Below are 20669 nucleotides of genomic sequence, written 5' to 3' on the forward strand. Positions count from 1 at the left end.
GCTGCTGAAGTGCAGGGAATTTCCACCTACCTCATTCAGTCACATGCTGCTGAATCTAAGATCCCTACTCCTGATGTGTTTTCTGGGGATCGGTCTAAATTTCTGAATTTTAAGAATAATTGTAAATTATTTCTGGCCTTGAAGCCTAACTCATCTGGGAGCTCTGTGCAGCAGGTTAAAATTGTCATCTGCTTGCTGCGTGGCGATCCCCAGGATTGGGCTTTTTCTCTGACACCTGAAAATCCTATTCTGACTTATGTGGATGCATTTTTTCAAGCCTTGGGATTGTTGTATGATGAACTAATGCTGTTGATCAAGCTGAGAGAATCCTGTTGGCATTAAACCGGGGTCAGGATTCTGAAGAGTTATACTGTCAAAAATTCCGAAAGTGGGCGGTCCTTACTACATGGAATGATAGTGCATTGGCAGCTCTCTTTCAGAAGGGTTTATCAGAGACCGTAAAAGATGTTATGATGGGATTTCCTGTTCTCTCTGGTCTGGATGATTCTATGTTATTAGCCATTCAAGTTGATCGGCGTTTACATGAACGTAAAACTACATGGGAGGTGCTGCCACCTTTTGAACAAACGTCTGAACCTATGCAATGTGATGGGGTTTTGTCTAGGGCGCAACGTCAGGAGTTTAGAAGGCGTAATAAGCTGTGTTTTTTCTGTGGAGACGCTTCTCATATTATTTCTGTCTTCCCAAAATGAGAGAAACATTTTGCACACACATTTGCTGTGGGCAGTATACAACCTAAGTTTCTTTTGGCAATTACTCTGATCTGCTCCTTATCCATGTTTTCCACGAAAGCTTTTGTGGATTCAGGAGCAGCGTTGAATCTGATGGATTTGGACTTTTCCTAAACGTTGTGGTTTTTCAATGACGCCTCGGCGGACGCCTATTCCTTTGAGGGGTATTGATGCTACTCCTTTGGCGTAGAATAAACCTCAGTTTTGGACCCAGGTGACAATGCGAGTTGCCCCAGACCACCAAGAAAATTGTACATTTTTGGTGCTGCATAATTTGCATGATACTATTGTTCTGGGTTTTCCTTGATTGCAAACTCATAATCCAGTTTTGGATTGGAAATCTGGGTCTGTGGTGAGTTGGGGTTGTCAGTGTGTTCTTAGGGACGCTCCTGTTTTCTCCACCACTTCTCAGTCGCATGATATTCCTGATTATCTAGCCGATTTTTCTGATGTATTTAGTGAGAGCAAGTCTGCGTCTTTGCCTCCTCATAGGAGTTATGACTGTGCAATTGAGTTGATGCCTGGGTGTAAATTTCCCAAGGGTCGGCTTTTCAACTTATCAGTACCCGAACATGATGCTATGCGATCCTATATTAAGGTGTCATTGGAGAAGGGTCATATTAGACCATCCTCATCACCTTTAGGTGCTGGGTTTTTTTTGTGGCCAAGAAAGATGGTTCATTAAGACCGTGTATTGATTATCGTTCCCTTAACAAGATGACGGTTAAATATCAGTACCCGTTACCTCTGATGTCTGATTTATTCTCCAGAGTTAAGCGTGCCAGCTGGTTTACTAAGCTTGACCTCAGGGGGCGTATAATCTTATTCGCATCAAGCACGGGGATGAATGGAAGATGGCGTTTAATACTCTGGAGGGACATTTTGAGTACCTGGTGATGCCTTTTGGGCTCACTAATGCCCCTTCTGTCTTCCAGTCCTTTATGAATGATATTTTCCGTGACTTTGTGGATAAGTTTTTGATCATCTATCTGGATGATATTTTGATCTTTTCTAGTGATTGGTATTCTCATGTGGAACACGTCCGGACTGTGTTCCGGATTTTGAGGGAGAATTCCCTGTTTGTTAAGGGATCGAAATGCCTCTTTGATGTAAAGAGGATTTCATTTTTGGGATTTATCTTATCTCCTTCGACTACTGAAATGGACCCAGCCAAGGTACAGGCCATTTATGATTGGGTTCAGCCTACCTCTTTGAAGGCCCTCCAGAAGTTTTTGGGTTTTGCTAATTTATATCGTACATTTATAGGTAATTTTTCTGGTATTGTCAAACCACTGACTGATCTGACCAAGAAGGGCGCTGATGTGCTGAATTGGTCTCCTGAGGCTATCTCAGCATTTCAGGAGCTTAAGCAGAGATTTACTTCAGCTCCGGTTTTACGGCAACCTGATGTCTCACTTCCATGTCAGGTGGAGGTAGATGCTTCTGAGATTGGTGCAGGAGCTGTTTTGTCCCAAAAAGACCCTGTGACTTCTAAGATGAATCCCTGTGCCTTCTTTTCTCGAAAGTTCTCCCCATCTGAACGCAACTATGACGTGGGGAATCAGGAATTGTTGGCCATGAAGTGGGCATTTTAGGAGTGGAGACATTGGTTTGAGGGAGCTAGGCATCAAGTTGTGGTCCTCACCGATCACAAGAATTTGATTTATCTGGAGTCGGCCAAACGCTTGAATCCAAGACAGGCTAGATGGGCCTTGTTGTTCACGAGTTTTAATTTTGTGGTCTCTTTTCTTCCGGGCACTAAGAATGTTAAGGCAGACGCCCTTTCTAGGAGTTTCTTTGCCGATTCTCTTAGTGTGACCAAGCCTACTACCATCCTAGGTGAGGGGGTAGTTCTTTCTGCCATTTCGCCCGATCTGAGATGCGCCCTGGAGGAATTTCAGGAGGATAAACCTGAGCGTTGCCCTATGGGAAAATTGTATGTTCCTGACCAGTGGAGAAAGAGAGTGATGTCTGAATTTCATTGCTCCACATTGGCTGGTCATCCAAGTATTTTTGGTACCAGAGATTTGGTGAGTCGGTCCTTTTGGTGGCCTGCCTTATCTCGTGACGTCAGGAATTTTGGACAATCCTGTGGGTCTTGTTCTCGGTCTAAACCCTGTTCTCGTTCTAGTGGGTTGCTGATGCCCTTGACGGTGCCCAAGAGGCCACGGACCCATATCTCAATGGATTTTATTTCTGATCTTCCTGTCTCTCAGAGAATGACTGTTATCTGGGTGATTTGTGATAGATTTTTGAAGATGGTCCATCTTGTACCACTCCCAAAGTTGCCATCTTCCGCTGAGTTGGTGCCCTTGTTTTTACAACAGGTGGTTCGGTTACATGGGATTCCTGAGAACATTGTATCCTCCGCGTTTCATCCCCAGACCAATGGACAGACTGAGAGAACAAACCAGATCTTGGAGTCTTATTTGAGATGTTTTATATCTGCTGATCAGGATGATTGGGTCTCATTTTTGCCCTTGGCAGAATTCGCACTGAACAATAGAGCTAGTTCTGCCACTTTGATGTCACCCTTTATCTGTAATTTTGGGTTTCATCCTCGATTCCCTTCAGGGCAAGTGGAATCTTCGTCCTGCCCAGGTGTGGACACAGTGGTTAAAAGAATGCAGCAGATATGGGACCAAGTGGAGGATAACTTGTCACTCTCTCAGGAAAAGGCCCAGCGATTTTCCAACCGGCATAGGACCATTGGTCCCCGGTTTAAAGTGGGTAATATGGTTTGGTTGTCGTCTAAGAATATTCCTATGAAGGTTGCATCTCCTAAATTTAAGCCAAGATTTATTGGTCCTTATAAGATTTTGGAAATTTTTAATCCTGTTCCGTTTCGATTGGCTCTTCCAGTAACGTTCAAGATCCATAACGTATTTCACAAATCTCTGCTGAAGAGGTTTGTTGAGCCAGTGGTTCCTATGGCAGCACCTCCCGACCCTGTGTTGGTTGAAGGCAATGTGGAATATGAGGTAGAGAAAATATTGGATTCACGTTTGGTTAGACGGAGACTCCAGTATTTGGTCAAATGGAAGGGTTATGGTCAGGAGGATAATTCTTGGGTCTCTGCCTCCAATATTCATGCCAATAGATTGGTTCGTGCTTTTCACTGGGCCCATCCTGATCGGCCTGGTGGCGTGGATGAGGGTTCGGTGACACCTCCTCAAGGGGGGGTACTGTTGTGAGTTCATTCTCTGGTTCACCAGTTGTGAGTTCTCCTTCCAGACTCCCTCTGGTGGTAACAGGAGGTATTGAGGCTGATTTGATCGGTGGAGATCTGCCACCTGAGAATGAGGATGACGATTGGACCTCGGGAGTCTCAGATTGGATTTAAGACAGCCAACGCCCTATTCAGTTGCTGGTGATTCCTTCTGGCTTGTCAGCTCTTGGTTTTCAGCTCTGTTCCAGTCATCTAAAGCAAAGTTTTTCTGCTAATGTTCACACTTGATTTTGTTGGTCTATTCAGTTTTTTGGTTTGGTCAGCCAGCCCCAGCTGGGGACTGTGCTGAATTTCCACCTTCAATACATGTGTGGGGGCTATCTATTCCTTTGGGGTCTACTCTGGGGCAGTTAGTTTTCCCCTTTTCATGCTTCAGGCTTATTTAGTCCTTCGGCTGTGACAAAGCGTCTAGGAACATCGTAGGTACGCTATATGGCTGCTACTAGTTGTGTGGCAGGATCAGGGATCTGCAATCTGCATAGTTACCAACCTCTCTGGTTTTCTGTGACTTAGCTTGTTTTGCTTTTTTCTCCTCGGTGACCCATTCATAACAGAGGTTGGTAACTATGCAGATTGCAGATCCCTGATCCTAACCACACAACTAGCAGCAGCCGTGGAGCGTACCTACGATGAACCTAGACGCCTCGTAATGGCCGGGGGACTAAATAAGCCTAAAGCAAGAAAAGGGGAAAACTAACTGCCCCAGAGCAGACCCCAAAGGAATAGACAGCCCCACACATGTAATGACGGTGAAACAAGATGAAAACACAAACACAGGCAGGAAAATAGGCTGAGTAAATGATGGGGCCCAAACTAACTTGAAAGGAGAGGAAAGGAAAGACTCTGTCTGCAATCTGCCAAAAACCCTACAAAATAATGTCCAACACTTCTGATAACAAAATTAACACTGAAGTCACTAGACTTCTCCCACTATATCAGCACTCTGAAATATTCTGAGACAGAGCAAAAAGAGGCCAATCTAATAAAGGACAAAAAGCAAATTGGCAAATACAGATAAATAAGAGTGGAAATTTAGCACAGGCCCAGCCGGGGCTGGCTGACCACACAAAAAACTGAATAGAACAACAAAATCAAGTGTGAACATTAGCAGAGAAACTTAGCTTGAGCTGACTGGAACAGAGCTGAGAACCAAGACCTGACAAGCAGAAGGAATCACCAGCACCAGAGTAGGGCGTCGGCTGTCTTAAATCCAATCTGAGATTCCTGAGGTCCAATCGTCATCCTCATTATCAGGTGGCAGATCTCTACTGATTAAATCAGCCTCACTACCTCCTGTTACCACCAGAGGGAGCCTGGAAGGAGAACTCAATGAACTCGCAACAGTTGGCAACCACATGTCCGCACCCTTGGCAGCGCCAGCACTTAACAACTGTGGCATGAGGAAACCTTGGGGACAATTTAAGGGACACGGGTCTATTGTCAGTCTCCTTTCAAGATACTCCCTCAGTACGGGCTCAGTACGGTTTTGCCCCAGTGGAGGGTCGTGGATAGTGTTGAGCATTCCGATACCGCAAGTATCGGGTATCGGCCGATACTTGCTGTATCGGAATTCCGATACCGACTATCGATATTTTTTCAATATCGGAAGTCGGCATCGGAATCGGAAGTTCAAAGTTGATTGACAGCCTGACGACATCATGATGCGCGGTGTGTGCGCATCATGATGCGCCGTCATTTCGGGCCTTCCAGGGGTCTCTGCCGGCCTGCCGGGGGGCTGTGTGGACTGCCCGGGGTCTGTACCGGCCTGCCGGGGGGCTGTGTGGACTGCCCGAGGTCTGTACCGGCCTGCCGGGGGGCTGTGCCGGCCTGCCGGTGGTCTGTGCACCCTGTGGGGGTCTGTACCGGCCTGCCGGGGGGCTGTGCCGGCCTGCCGGGGGGCTGTGCTGATGTCCGGGGGTCTGTGCAAGCATCGTCCGATGGGACTATAAGTCCCATCTGGCGATGCCTGCTACCATGACAGTGATTGACACATTAGCCAATGATGGGACAGGAGTAGTCCCATCATCCGGCAAATGTGTTAAATGTTAAAAAAAAAAAAAAAAATACTACATACATACTACATACATACTACATGCATGCTACATACATGCTACATACATGCTACATACATACTGCATGCTACATACATACTACATACATACCACATATATACTACATACATACTACATGCATGCTACATACATACTACATGCATGCTACATACATACTACATGCTACATACATACTACATACATGCTACATACATACTACATACATACTACATATATACTACATGCTACATACATACTACATACATACTACATGCTACATACATACTACATATATACTACATACATACTACATACATACTACATGCATGCTACATACATACTACATGCATGCTACATACATACTACATGCATGCTACATACATACTACATGCATGCTACATACATACTACATACATACTACATATATACTACATGCATGCTACATACATACTGCATGCTACATACATACTACATACATACCACATATATACTACATGCATACTACATACATACTACATACATACTATATGCATGCTACATACATAACACATATAAACTACATGCATGCTACATACATACTACATGCTACATACATACCACATACATACTACATACATACTACATGCATGCTACATACATACTACATGCTACATACATACTACATGCTACATACATACTACATATATACTACATGCATGCTACATACATACTACATGCTACATACATACTACATACATACTACATGCATGCTACATACATACTACATACATACTACATACATACTACATGCATGCTACATACATACTACATGCTACATACATACTACATATATACTACATGCATGCTACATACATACTACATGCTACATACATACTACATATATACTACATGCATGCTACATACATACTACATGCTACATACATACTACATACATACTACATGCATGCTACATACATACTACATACATACTACATACATACTACATGCATGCTACATACATACTACATGCTACATACATACTACATATATACTACATGCTACATACATACTACATGCATGCTACATACATACTACATACATACTGCATGCTACATGCATGCTACATACATACTACATGCTACATACATACCACATATATACTACATACATACTACATACAATACATTCATACAATACATACATAGACATACAGTACATATAACATAGAGTAACATACTTACCAATACTTGTCACATTGTTCCCCGAAGCCATTGTCTTTTAAAGGAATAAATATTAACATAACAAACCACAAAAATACTCACCCACGATCCGAAGCAGTCCACGAGTGTGTCCCACGACGATCTTGGGTAGAGAACTGCAGCATCAGCTGATGCCGCCGTTCTCTACGGGCTGCAGGAATCCAATGACGGAAGGTAGGTATCCTTCTGCACTGTATTCCTCCGCCACTTAAAAAAAAAAAGTCCCTAGTCTCACTTTATGCCATTGCTGCGTGGGAAATTGTAGTATGTATGTAGCATGTAGTATATATGTAGCATGTAGTATGTATGTAGCATGCATGTAGTATATATGTAGTATGTATGTAGCATGTAGTATGTATGTAGTATGTATGTAGTATGTATGTGGTATGTATGTAGCATGTAGCATACATGTAGTATGTATGTAGTATATATGTAGTATGTATGTAGCATGCATGTAGTATATATGTAGTATGTATGTAGCATGCAGTATGTATGTAGCATGCATGTAGTATATATGTAGCATATATGTAGTATGTATGTAGCATGTAGTATATATGTAGTATGCATGTTGCATGCATGTAGTATATATGTAGTATGCATGTTGCATGCATGTAGTATATATGTAGTATGTATGTTGCATGTAGTATATATGTAGTATGAATGTAGCATGTATGTAGTATGAATGTAGCATGTATGTAGCATGTAATTTTTTTTTTTTTTTTTTACATTCAACACATTAGCCGGATGATGGGACTACTACTGTCCCATCATTGGCTAATGTGTCAATCACTGTCATGGTAGCAGGCATCGCCCGATGGGACTTATAGTCCCATCGGACGATGCCTGCACAGACCCCCGAAGCCTGCACAGCCCCCCGGCAGGCCGGCACAGCCCACCGGAGCCTGCACAGACCACCGGCAGGCCGGCACAGCCCACCGGAGCCTGCACAGACCACCGGCAGGCCGGCACAGCCCCCCGGCAGGCCGGCACAGCCCACCGGAGCCTGCACAGCCCCCCGGCAGGCCGGCACAGCCCACCGGAGCCTGCACAGCCCCCCCGGCAGGCCGGCACAGCCCCCCGGCAGGCCGGCACAGACCACCGGAGCCTGCACAGACCCCCTGGCAGGCCGGCACAGCCCCCCGAAAGGCCCGTACAGACCCCAGAGAGGCTGTACAAGGCAAAAACAGGGTTTTTCTTATTCCGATACCGGAAGTCCCATAGACTTGAATGGGACTTCCGGTATCGGAATCGGCGATACCGATACTTTTTTTTAAGATCGGCCGATCCATTCCGATCCGATACTTTGAAGTATCGGACGGTATCGCTCAACTCTAGTCGTGGACTTTTCCCAGGCTCCTGACCTGGCGGAGCCTTATGTGACAGCCGAAACAGAGCAGTACCCCATATAAAGTTCTGAGTGGCCTTATACCGCTCTATCAGTCCTACCACCTGGTACATGGTGCCCAGGTCCCTTTGTCCCATCCAACGCTGTATGGCTGCTGCCAGAGCCCTCACCAGCTGGGCGACCACCACCCTCTCCACTATCTGAAGTGGGGTTAAAGTCTCAGGTTGGAGCCACCGTTTTACCAGCTGCAGCATGTCATAAATCTGAGACCGAGCAGGCTGGGCTTCCACAAAAGTCCATGAAAACACCCATTAAACCCTCACGTAAGTATTTACCCCCAGTCAGACAAGGATCTCACCTTTTAGCTTGGCATAGTCCTTGGCGTCCTCCCGACTGAGGTCCAAGTAGGCCTTTAGCGCATCACCCCTCAGGAATGAAGCCACCACTTCAGCCCACTGTGATGTTGGCAGGTTCTACTGTTCTGCCGTGCGCTCATAGACGGTTACGAAAGCTCCCACATCATCTTCCAGACTCAGTTTCCTCAAAGCGGAGTGGACCTTGTGTCAGGCATCACGACGTTCCGTGGTCAGTGCTGGAGGTGCCTCACGCAGGGTTGCAATTTGCTGCAGCAACAGATTATTAGTTTGTTATTGCTGTGCGAGCACCAGCTGCTTCAGGATCTCCTCCAATTTGTCCACAGACCTAGGTTGCAATGTGACAGGCCGAATTACAGACATGCAGCTGGTGTTTGGGTATGCCTCAATTCACACTGCCCACATTCTCCACCATATGCAGTGCAGCGGTGTCCACGCTGTTCAGTGATGAGGCAGTGACCAAGCAAGTTCAAAACAAATGTGTTTAATGTCCAAAACTCACACAGTGCACAGGATGCTGCATTTTCTGGATCGCAGCTGGGAAAACACAAAACAGTCTGAGCGACTACACTGCCGTTTATGCAGGGTGCCAGACCTTTTGGCTCAGCTTGGCCCTGTGTTGCCTCACACAGGGAGTCCTCTGCAGACCAACTGCTCCGTCTCCTTGCCAGAGCAAAACTGACACACCCACAACTCTTCCTGCAGGGTTTTTTTTCTTTCCTCCAATCTGTGGCCATAGGCCACTTATAAGATCTGGGCTGGGAGAAACGGACCGGACCCCACTACCTTCCTGCAGTCCGTTTCACAAATAAAAGCCCATACCGGGTTTTCCTGAACAAGCTCCTTGGTTAAAATAAGTTGACCAGATTCAAACTTGCTTTTATTCTGCCTTGTGAGTCACAGGCACGCTGCTGTGACCACAAGGCACTCCAGCGGATTTAATACGCTTCTGAGCATATCCTGGGGGACACATAGCGACCCTCACATATGACACCGGTCACTGCCTCACATAAACTTATAAGATAGGAATCTGATCTGCACGTAAATAAGTACAATACACTTAAAAGACCTCCCCCTTTATCCCGTCTGTTCAGCATGGATGGCCTGAAGATGAGAAGGAGACAGAAGGTGAGGAGGAGGACGAGGACAAGGAGGTAAAGATGGACAGTCGTTCTGTTGATAGGGACAGGGAAGTTCTGGCTTTTGGATAATTGTCTGTTACACATGGCTGAGTTTATATTCCGCTGCCTTTCCTGTGACCCTTGTGTTGTATGCATTTTGGCCAATACTAAATACTGATTGGTCACTAGTCTAAACCCATGCTACAAGCAGAACTTTACATCTCTCCCTCCAATGCCAGAGAGGTCTAATAAAATGTTGCAGTACCAGAAGGCCCTAAAATTTCCATCTGACAATGCTGGTGGAAAAGCTTACAGTTCCTTGGACAACGAAAAAGTATAGATGAGGGACACACATACCAGATGCATCAGAGGCAAGGGAACACTGTCAAAGCTCTGGGAAAGTTTTCTCAGACCCTCCCATTGCCAAGGCCCTAGTTCATGTGGTACTCTGACAAGGAGAAAAAAGTTTGAAAGATGTTGAAAGAGTACCTTGCTGACCTTACCAGCATCCTGTCACAAAGTGACTGGCCTTGTGGGACATGACCCAGCAATCGGTCGGTCACCAAACAGCAAACAAACAAGGGGACACCGGGGACACAATTACAACGGTGGGCCCTGCGATAGGGACCGGGGAAATGGACACTTCCTGCATTGTCCTGAGGCTGTGCCCTGGACTCTCCTGATGTTCCTATACAGCTTCTTTCAAACCGTTGCTGAGCAGGATACCTTAGGCCTCACTTGCCTGCACATATCCCTCAGTAGGGAATTGGTAAGTGCGGACACTGGTCCCACTGCTACACTAATACAACACCAAGGGAAAATATAATAGAACAAGGTAAGACAAACAACACTTAGCTTTCTCTGCTGCAATGCACCGCACAGCAGAGTAAGACACCCGATCACAGCATTCAGCTGAAGCACCACTGCATCAGAAAGCTCATCTCTTCACCACGGTTGGTTTCAAAAGGACCTGTATAACCAACAGTCAGCTGATGCACCTGGTGACCTTTTAAAGGAATGTGGGAGTGGTCAACACCTGCATCAGCAAATTCACCTCGCAATGCAATTACACCAGCGGCCACCGGGGGGAAAAAATTGATGTTAACCTCCGATGGCCTGAATGGAAAAAAGTTTATGTATGAGAATCCTAGATCTGACACAGATCCAAAAATGGATCGAGACAGTACCCCTCTTCAATGAGGGGCCTTTGGACCCTCATCACCACACCTCACCAGAAAACAGCCTACAATGAGGACGCCTCGGTCCACCAGAGTTCACCTCGGCAGTCACCTGATTCTCAGGTTTATGACAAACGTGGATCAATGGAGGTGACAGCGTATGCTCTGGAGGCGCCACAAATCTCCAGAGCGCAGACCTGGGGAATGAGTTGTGTACAGGCATTACTGGGGGTAACTCCAGCCAGTAAGTCCCTGGGACGAAAATGGCCAACACCCAGTACGGCCTGAACACCGGAGAACTCCAGACCCCAGCAGCACACTTCCACTGGATGTTTTTGGTGGACACCCAAACGTACTCATTCACACACAGGTCCGGACCTGAACATTTATTGCCACGCACACATTTGCCACAAGATGGTGAACTCTTCACAGAACCGACAACAGAGGCATCCCCCTGTGTCATCACCCTCACACCCCCACCATGCTCAGAAGGAACCACCACCTTCCTCTGACTCTTCCATCTACAAGGACTCCTACACTCCAGGTTAGCATGTGGTGAGGGTTGCGACTTGCCCCTACTCCCTGGCAGCACCTCTGTTACCCCCACAGGAGAAGGGGATGGTTGTAGAATGACGGCAGAGACAGTAGCCCCTGGCAGCAGCACTCACACGACTGATCCCAGCTGACTTCTTCCCTAGACCACCAATCTAGTAACATAGTGACATAGTTATTAAGGTTGAAGGAAGACGTTAAGTCAATCTAGTTCAACCCATATCCTATCCTATCTTGCCCTAACATGTTGATCCAGAGAAAGGCAAAAAAAAACCCATGTGGCAAACAGTAAACTTCACATTGGGGAAAAAAATTCCTTCGCGACTCCACATACGGCAATCAGACTAGCTCCCTGGATCAACGCAATATTATGGAAACTAGTGTATATACCCTGTAATATTATACTTTTCAAGAAAGGCATCCAGACCTTTTTTAAATTTTAGTAGGGAATCACTCATTACAACCTCATATGGCAGAGAGTTCCATAGTCTCACTGCTCTTACAGTAAAGAATCTGCATCTGTGATTATGCTTAAACCTTCTTTCCTCCAGACGTAGAGGATAGAGGATGCCTCCTTCTCCCCGTCACAGGTCTAAGAGTAAAAAGATCATTAGATAGGTCTTTGTACTGTCCCCGCATATATTTTATATTTATAAATTGTAATAAGATCACTCCTAAGCCTTCGATTTTCAAAACTAAATAACCCCAAGTGTAATAACCTGTCTTGGCATTGCAGACCCCCCAGTTCCCTAATAACCTTGGTTGCTCTTCTCTTCACCCACTCCAGTTCAACTATATCTTTCTTATACACCAGAGACCAGAACTATATGCAGTATTCTAAGTGTGGTCGCACTAGTGACTTACATAGAGGTAAAATAATGTTCTCCTCATGAGCATCTATGCCTCTTTTAATGCATCCCATTATTTTATTTGCCTTTGCAGCAGCTGCCTGACACTGGCCACTAAATGTGAGTTTGTCGTCCACCCATACACCCAGGTCTTTTTCAGTGACAGTTTTGCCCAGTGTTTTCCAATTAAGCACATAAGTATACATCTTGTTTGTTCTACCTAAGTGCATGACCTTACATTTATTCCCATTAAAGCTCATTTGCCATTTATTAGCCCAAGCTTCTAGTTTACATAAATCCTCCTGTAATATAAAATTGTCCTCCTCTGTATTGATTACCCTGCAGAGTTTAGTGTCATCTGCAAATATTGAAATTCTACTCACTATGCCCCTTACAAGGTCATTTATAAATATGTTAAAAAGAAGCGGGCCCAATACTGACCCCTGTGGTACTCCACTGCTAAAAGTGACCCAGTCCAAGTGTGCTCCATTAATAACCACCCTTTGTTTCCTATCCCTGATTCAGCTCTTAACCCACTTACACATATTTTCCCCTATCCCCATTGTTCTCATTTTATGTATCAACCTTTTGTGTGGCACCGTATCAAAAGCTTTTGAAAAGTCCATGTACACCACGTCCACTGCATTCCCTTGATCCAGTCCAGAGCTTACCTCTTCATAAAAGCTTATCAGATTAGTCTGACAGGAACGGTCCCTTGTAAACCCATGTTGATATTTGGTCATGAGGTTATTCTTCTTCAGATACTGCAGTATAGTATCTCTTAGAAAACCCTCCAGGATTTTACCCAAGTTGAGGTTAAACTTATCGGCCTATAATTTCCAAGTTCAGTTTTTGTCCCCTTTTTGAATATTGGCACCACATTTGCCATACGCCAGTCCTGTGGTACAGACCCTGTTGTTATGGAATCTTTAAAGATTAAAAATAATGGTCTATCTATGACTGTACTTAATTCCTGCAGTACTCGGGGGTGTATCCCATCCGGGCCCAGGGATTTGTCAATTTTAGTGATTTTTAGACGCCGCCGTACTTCCTGCTGGGTTAAGCAGGTGACATTTAGTGGGATTTTCTTGTGTAAATACTGTTGAAAAAAAGCCATTTCGCATATTGGCTTTATGCTCATCCTCATCCACCATTTCATCCAGACTATTTTTAAGGGGGCTAAGGCTGGTTTCACATTTGCGTTTTTTAGCGCTGGAAAAAAACGCATACGTGCGCATGCGATTTTTCCCCTATATTTAACATGGGTGCGCATACCTGCGCACTTGTAAGCGCATGTATGCGATTTTCATGCGCTGCGTTTTTTTGGGTTGTGCGATGGTATTTTCCAGACGCTGCATGTTGCATTTTTTGGCCCTTGAAAAAATCGCATGCGCACGTATGCGCACGTTTTGCGCTAAAAATGGCCATTATAGCCTATGGATGCGCATACGTGCGCACTGGCATGCGCAGGTATGCGCTTTTTTAGCGCAGCGTTTTTTGGGTGGTGTCCACTTTTTATCCTAGTTAGAATCTTCTAAAGTCCAAAAAAAAAAGGCTATATAAAGGAGGTGCCTGCCAAAACTCTGCCACTACTACACTAGACAGATTGAAGAGCAGACATTCAACCAAGAACACATTATATCAGCGAAGAATGTGAGTATATTACATTATATGCCTGTCCTTTTAAATTATGTATGTACTAATGATTTTTATTATTTTTACATGCAGTATGTCTTCAGAATCGGAGTATTCCCCATCGCGGCAGGAATTGGCGCAAGCAGACCGTGAGGTGATTATTTTCGTGCATCTGGTAAGTATATCTGCTGCTTCTCCAAATCTCTTACGTTTTTTTCAACTTTCAGACATCGTCATCATCATCTGCGGACGGGAATAGTGAGGGCGAACAGCAGGAGCAGCGAAGCCAAGTCCCGGTGGTGATACGTAATGTAAGTATCAAATGATTTGTAATGTTTTTTTTTTTTTTTTATCTTCTATTTTTACTCTTTTTTTTTTTTCTTTTTTTGTAACTTTTTAGTCAATTTAAATTTGATTATTCTAATGAATGTGTTTTGTCTAGGTTCCACAACGGGATGAAGACGTCTACCTGGATAATGAGCAGCTCATCAGCCTGGTCCAGGAGCGTTCGCCGTTGTGGGACAGCCGTGACCGGCTGTACAAGGACAATGTGGTGACACGGCGGCTATGGAATGAGGTGGCCGCAGCGTTGATGGATGGCTGGGACAGCGCCACAGCATCCGCCAAAAAGGCGTTTAGTGAGTATTTCCCTGCTCTGTATTGTGCCGCAGTGACTGTTGTCCTTGACGGCACTGTTGGGTTTCGTGCTAGGCGTATTCTAGCAGGAAACCCAACAGTGTCATCGTGGTCTACAGTGACTGCTTTGAGTATTGTATTGCTACATTGTGCCGCAGTGACTGTTGTCCTTGACGGCACTGTTGGGTTTCGTGCTAGGCGTATTCTAGCAGGAAACCCAACAGTGTCATCGGGGTCTACAGTGACTGCTTTGAGTATTGTATTGCTACATTGTGCCGCAGTGACTGTTGTCCTTGACGGCACTGTTGGGTTTCGTGCTAGGCGTATTCTAGCAGGAAACCCAACAGTGTCATCGTGGTCTACAGTGACTGCTTTGAGTATTGTATTGCTACATTGTGCCGCAGTGACTGTTGTCCTTGACGGCACTGTTGGGTTTCGTGCTAGGCGTATTCTAGCAGGAAACCCAACAGTGTCATCGGGGTCTACAGTGACTGCTTTGAGTATTGTATTGCTACATTGTGCCGCAGTGACTGTTGTCCTTGACGGCACTGTTGGGTTTCGTGCTAGGCGTATTCTAGCAGGAAACCCAACAGTGTCATCGGGGTCTACAGTGACTGCTTTGAGTATTGTATTGCTACATTGTGCCGCAGTGACTGTTGTCCTTGACGGCACTGTTGGGTTTCGTGCTAGGCGTATTCTAGCAGGAAACCCAACAGTGTCATCGTGGTCTACAGTGACTGCTTTGAGTATTGTATTGCTAAATTGTGAAGCAGTGACTGTTGTACTTGACGGCACTGTTTTTTTTTATCAACAGTGGACAAAGTCCGAACACGTTGGCGTTCGATCAAGGACCGCTTCAACAGTGATGTTCGTGCTGAGGGCCAGGTTCGCAGTGGATCTGCGTCAAGGACCAGAACTAGATACCGTCACTATCACGCGTTGCAGTTCCTACGACCGGTCCTTGCCACAAGATCGTAAGTATTATACATTTTGGGTTTTTATTTTTATTAATCTGTGTTTTTCTAATCCACAGCTGATGCTTCTTGTAAAGGCATGGTAGTAATGATTTTCCTTTCTTCCACAGCACCTGGAGCAGCACCCTGCAACCTGGCCCTGGAGCGGTCCTTCGTCGGACGTCCTCTGACCCGTCCCAGCCATCCGACAGCCAGGAAGCACCTTGCAGGTCCCACACACACACAGCTGGTGACCAGGAAGCTGGGCCATCAGGTGTTCCCCTGTCCCAGGTCTCTGCCACTGGTTATGCGGGCACTACCCGCCAGCGGCAGAGGGCCTTGGAAAGGAATGTCTTGCCCGAGTTTATGCATTTGAGCGAGACATTTAATTCCAGCCTCAAGTCACTGTCCGACAGAGTTGAAAGCGGTTTTGCACTGATGGAACGTGGTTTTAACCACTTTGAACACCGCTTCAATTCTGTAGAACAGCGCCTTGACCGTCTGGAGGCCGACCTCAACAGACCAGCACACCATTTTTTTAGTAAGATTGAAAAGGGCATGGCGGAACACCTTAGTCCTGATCAACAGCTGAATGTGCTGCAGGCCTGCAACAATGCTTTCTTGCAGGCTATGCAGCATAATCGGTACGGTCAGCAGTCAGTGGTGTCCTTTCCACCTGTGCCACCATTGACTCGCTTCACCTCACTACCGACTTGTGCTGCATACCACTGCACGGACACCTCTCTTCAAAGGCTGGACACCCACCGTTACACCACCACAAGTCTGAGTGCAGCTGGTCACTTCACCGACACCACCATGGCAAGCGCTGCTCCTGTCTGGAGCACCACCGCCAATCCCATGCATGCGTGGAGCTCAGCCACCACTAGGCAAACATGGAACAGCCCTGCCGCTACAACAACATGTAGTAGCCCTGCCACCACCACTCTGCAAACCTGGGCCATCACTGCCGCCACCAGTCCTCCTGCAAGGACGAGCACTGAACAAGAAGAGCAGCATCAGCCACCTCAGCAGCAGCAGCCAACTCAGCAGACGCCACCTCAGCAGCAGCAGCCACCTCAGCAGCAGCCGCCACCTCAGCAGCAGCAGCCACCTCAGCAGCAGCCGCCACCTCAGCAGCAGCAGCAACCACCTCAGCAGCAGCCGCCACCTCAGCAGCAGCAGCAACCACCTCAGCAGCAGCTGCCACCTCAGCAGCAGCCGCCACCTCAGCAGCAGCCGCCACCTCAGCAGCAGCCGCAACCTCTGCAGCAGCAGCCGCCACCTCAGCAGCAGCAGCCATACCAGCAGACGGGGGACCTACATTCCATATTTGCCCCTACTTCAAGGCAAAATCAATCAAGGCGGGCATTGGGCCAAAGTCGGTCCAGGCACACAAGCCTACGGCGACATGCCATTACAACTAATGTAACTGAACAGATTTCCTCTCCTACAAGTGTTCCAAGTTTAATTCCCTTAACTGGACTACCTTCCCCCACAAGTTTTGTTGCCCCTTCCCCTCAAACACCGTCTTCAACTGCAAGTGTTGCATATTCCCTGCACACCCCCAAATTGAAACCATCTGCCCCCAAACGCCGTAAAAAATAATTTTTAAATTTTTTTTTTGTGATAAAAAATAAATTTACATTTGTGGTTCACCATTAATAAGTTTCATTAATGTTGTTTGCGCCGCTCACACACACTGATGGGTAAATACATGTTAAAAACCAACCCAAGGGCTAGTATAGTCATATGTGAAATAACATGGACTAGTATAGTCATTCAAAGGCCTAGTGTAATAACTCTAGTTTTACCAAATAGAATCTGTTTTCATGAAAAACAAACTGTTGAAACTTGTCTAAAAAATAAGTTTCTTTCTAGTTTCACCAGTTTGTTTTTGGTGAAACAAGATGCTAGTTGTTAAAAATCGAGTTATTACAGTAGGCCTTGGTATGACTATACTAGGCCGTGGTATTTCACATATACTACTAGCCCCAAGGCCTAGTATACTCATATTTGAAATACCACGGCCTAGTATAGTCATTCCAAGGCCTAGTGTAATAACTCTAGTTTTACCAAATAGAATCTGGTTTCATGAAAAACAAACTGTTGAAACTTGTCTAAAAAATAAGTTTCTTTCTAGTTTCACCAGTTTGTTTTTGTTGAAACAAGATGCTAGTTGTTAAAAATCGAGTTATTACAGTAGGCCTTGGTATGACTATACTAGGCCGTGGTATTTCACATATACTACTAGCCCCAAGGCCTAGTATACTCATATTTGAAATACCACGGCCTAGTATAGTCATTCCAAGGCCTAGTGTAATAACTCTAGTTTTACCAAATAGAATCTGGTTTCATGAAAAACAAACTGTTGAAACTTGTCTAAAAAATAAGTTTCTTTCTAGTTTCACCAGTTTGTTTTTGTTGAAACAAGATGCTAGTTGTTAAAAATCGAGTTATTACAGTAGGCCTTGGTATGACTATACTAGGCCGTGGTATTTCACATATACTACTAGCCCCAAGGCCTAGTATACTCATATTTGAAATACCACGGCCTAGTATAGTCATTCCAAGGCCTAGTGTAATAACTTTTAATGGAGCAGATTACATTCATCCACTCAATGCTGACTTGTATTCCCCATGGACTTTCATTGGGGTTGGGTTTTGAGTGTTGTGTTTTGAGAAAATCACATACTTTGTTTTAAACTATTTGCACAATTTTATCTTGAAAAAAAATTGTTTCCTGATTCATGGCCTGCAGCTTTGCTCATTCCAATATATTTCACGCAGACTAGCAATGCTGCATTTTAACTCGTATGTGTATTTACCTGCCCAGGTGTGTGAACATAACAAAATTCAGTTATACATGGGAAGTTTTTTAATTAATCGGAGTTTAAAAAATATAGTGCACTCAGTAATGGTATCAAATAAGGATTTTTATTACCATAAACAACAACATTACACCATTTCATCTTGCCAGTGCACCCGTCCTACATCAGAAATAAAGTAGGCCGCAAATTTGTCCCTCATTTGGCCAACTTCAACGGATGACCTGAGAGTGTGCTGAGTGAATTCAGGCAATGGGTTAGGAGCATCATCGTCCAGTTCAAAGGTCGGGTGCTCTTTAGCCATCACAAAGTTATGTAGAACCACACAGGCCTTCACCACCTCATCGACTGTTTCAAGTTTAAGATTAATGGCCGTGCCCAGAATTCGCCATCTGGAAACAAGAATCCCAAAAGCACACTCGACAGTTCTTCTGGCCCTGGTCAGCCTGTAATTAAAAATTTTTTTGGTGTGGTCCAAGTCCCGGCTGGAGTAGGGTTTCAGTAAGTTTCCGCACATTTGAAAAGCCTCATCGCCAACCATTACAAAGGGCAGTGGCGGAGCTTCGGTGTGAGGAAGAGGCCGTGGCATAGGGAAATTAAATTGGTTGCCATACAACCTCCGGCCCATGTCTGAGTTTTTAAAAGCCTGCGAGTCATTACCACGGCCAAATGCTCCAATGTCCACTGCTACAAACATACATCCGGCATCCGCAATTGCAATGAGTACTATTGAAAAGTACTTTTTGTAATTATAGTACTCAGATCCCGTTCTTTGGGGTTTGATGATCCGTATGTGTTTCCCATCAACAGCTCCCAAACAGTTGGGAAAATTGCATACTGTCCAGAATTTGTCAGCAATTTCCATCCACTTTTCAGCGGTGGGCAGGGGCATAAATTCTGGGCAAAGAACATTCCAGAGAGCCCGGCAGGTGTCAGCAACAATTCCAGACAAGGTAGAGATTCCAATACGGTACTGGAAGTGTAGTGAGGATAGGGTTTCTCCAGTCGCCAGGAATCTGTGAACAGACAAAGAAGTAAAATTAATATTTATGTATATTATTTTTAAAAACTATAAAAAAAATATTAGTACATTCACGAAAACTAATTACCCAAGGTTTTGAATACTAAATTTACAAAAAAAAACATCAGACCACACCCCTTTGTTTTTAAAACATACCGTAATGTCACCAGTAGCCGTTCCTCAGGAGGAATCGCACGACGGAGCTGTGTGTCCTGTCTCCGGATGGATTGTTGGACACGAGCAAGCAAATCCATGAAACTTTCGTGGGACATCCGGATATAATCTGTAAATTTCTCCGGGTTTGACTGGAGCTCGCTGTAGAGGGTATGGTATGCCCCACGGCTCTCCCGGAGTTCAACAATCGGATGTATCCACATACGCCGCCGTCTTCGCTGCCTCTCTCTCTTCCTTTGTTCATGGCAAGCAACTGCATACGCCTGAGCCATCGCGATGTCCAAATCCAAGTTGAAGTGAAAACTCTTCCAGCGCAGATCCATGGTCACGAGAAGAATCAAGCAAATGTGAAGAATACTGTAGACAGGGTGTATATATATTAACATACCACACCCACAATGAAGTCCCATTGGTCTTGTGTGTTGTTGAATGGTTGTTTTTTCTTTTTTGTGGGGTTTTTCCAAAATCTGTAAAAAAACGCAAACGCACAAAAAACGCATACAAACGCGCAAAAACGCTGCGTTTTTTTCCTGCATGCGCATTAAAATGCTGGAAAAAAACGCAGCGTTTGTATGCATTTGTATGCGTTTTTTTAATGCGTTTTTTTGCGGGAAAAACGCGCTGCAAAAAAAAGCAAGTGTGAAACTAGCCTAACACTATCATTTTTTAGTTTCTTACTATTTATGTAGTTAAATAATATTTTGGGATTATTTTTACTTTCTCTGGCAATGAGTCTC

At 45.1% G+C, this 20669-nt stretch overlaps 1 protein-coding gene across 1 annotated transcript; it reads left to right on the forward strand.

Moving 5' to 3' along the window:
* Window positions 1-15626: 15626 nt before the first annotated feature.
* On the forward strand, window positions 15627-17565 carry LOC141086099 (uncharacterized). Its single transcript, XM_073571804.1, has 2 exons — window positions 15627-15933; window positions 16044-17565. Exon 2 carries the CDS (start codon window positions 16279-16281, stop codon window positions 17515-17517), a length of 1239 nt encoding a protein of 412 aa, XP_073427905.1. The 5' UTR covers window positions 15627-15933; window positions 16044-16278; the 3' UTR covers window positions 17518-17565.
* Window positions 17566-20669: the final 3104 nt, after the last annotated feature.

Source organism: Dendrobates tinctorius, unplaced genomic scaffold (genome assembly GCF_039654945.1).
Source record: "Dendrobates tinctorius isolate UK_male_01 unplaced genomic scaffold, ASM3965494v1 ptg000030l, whole genome shotgun sequence".
NCBI classification, from domain to species: Eukaryota; Metazoa; Chordata; class Amphibia; order Anura; family Dendrobatidae; genus Dendrobates; species Dendrobates tinctorius.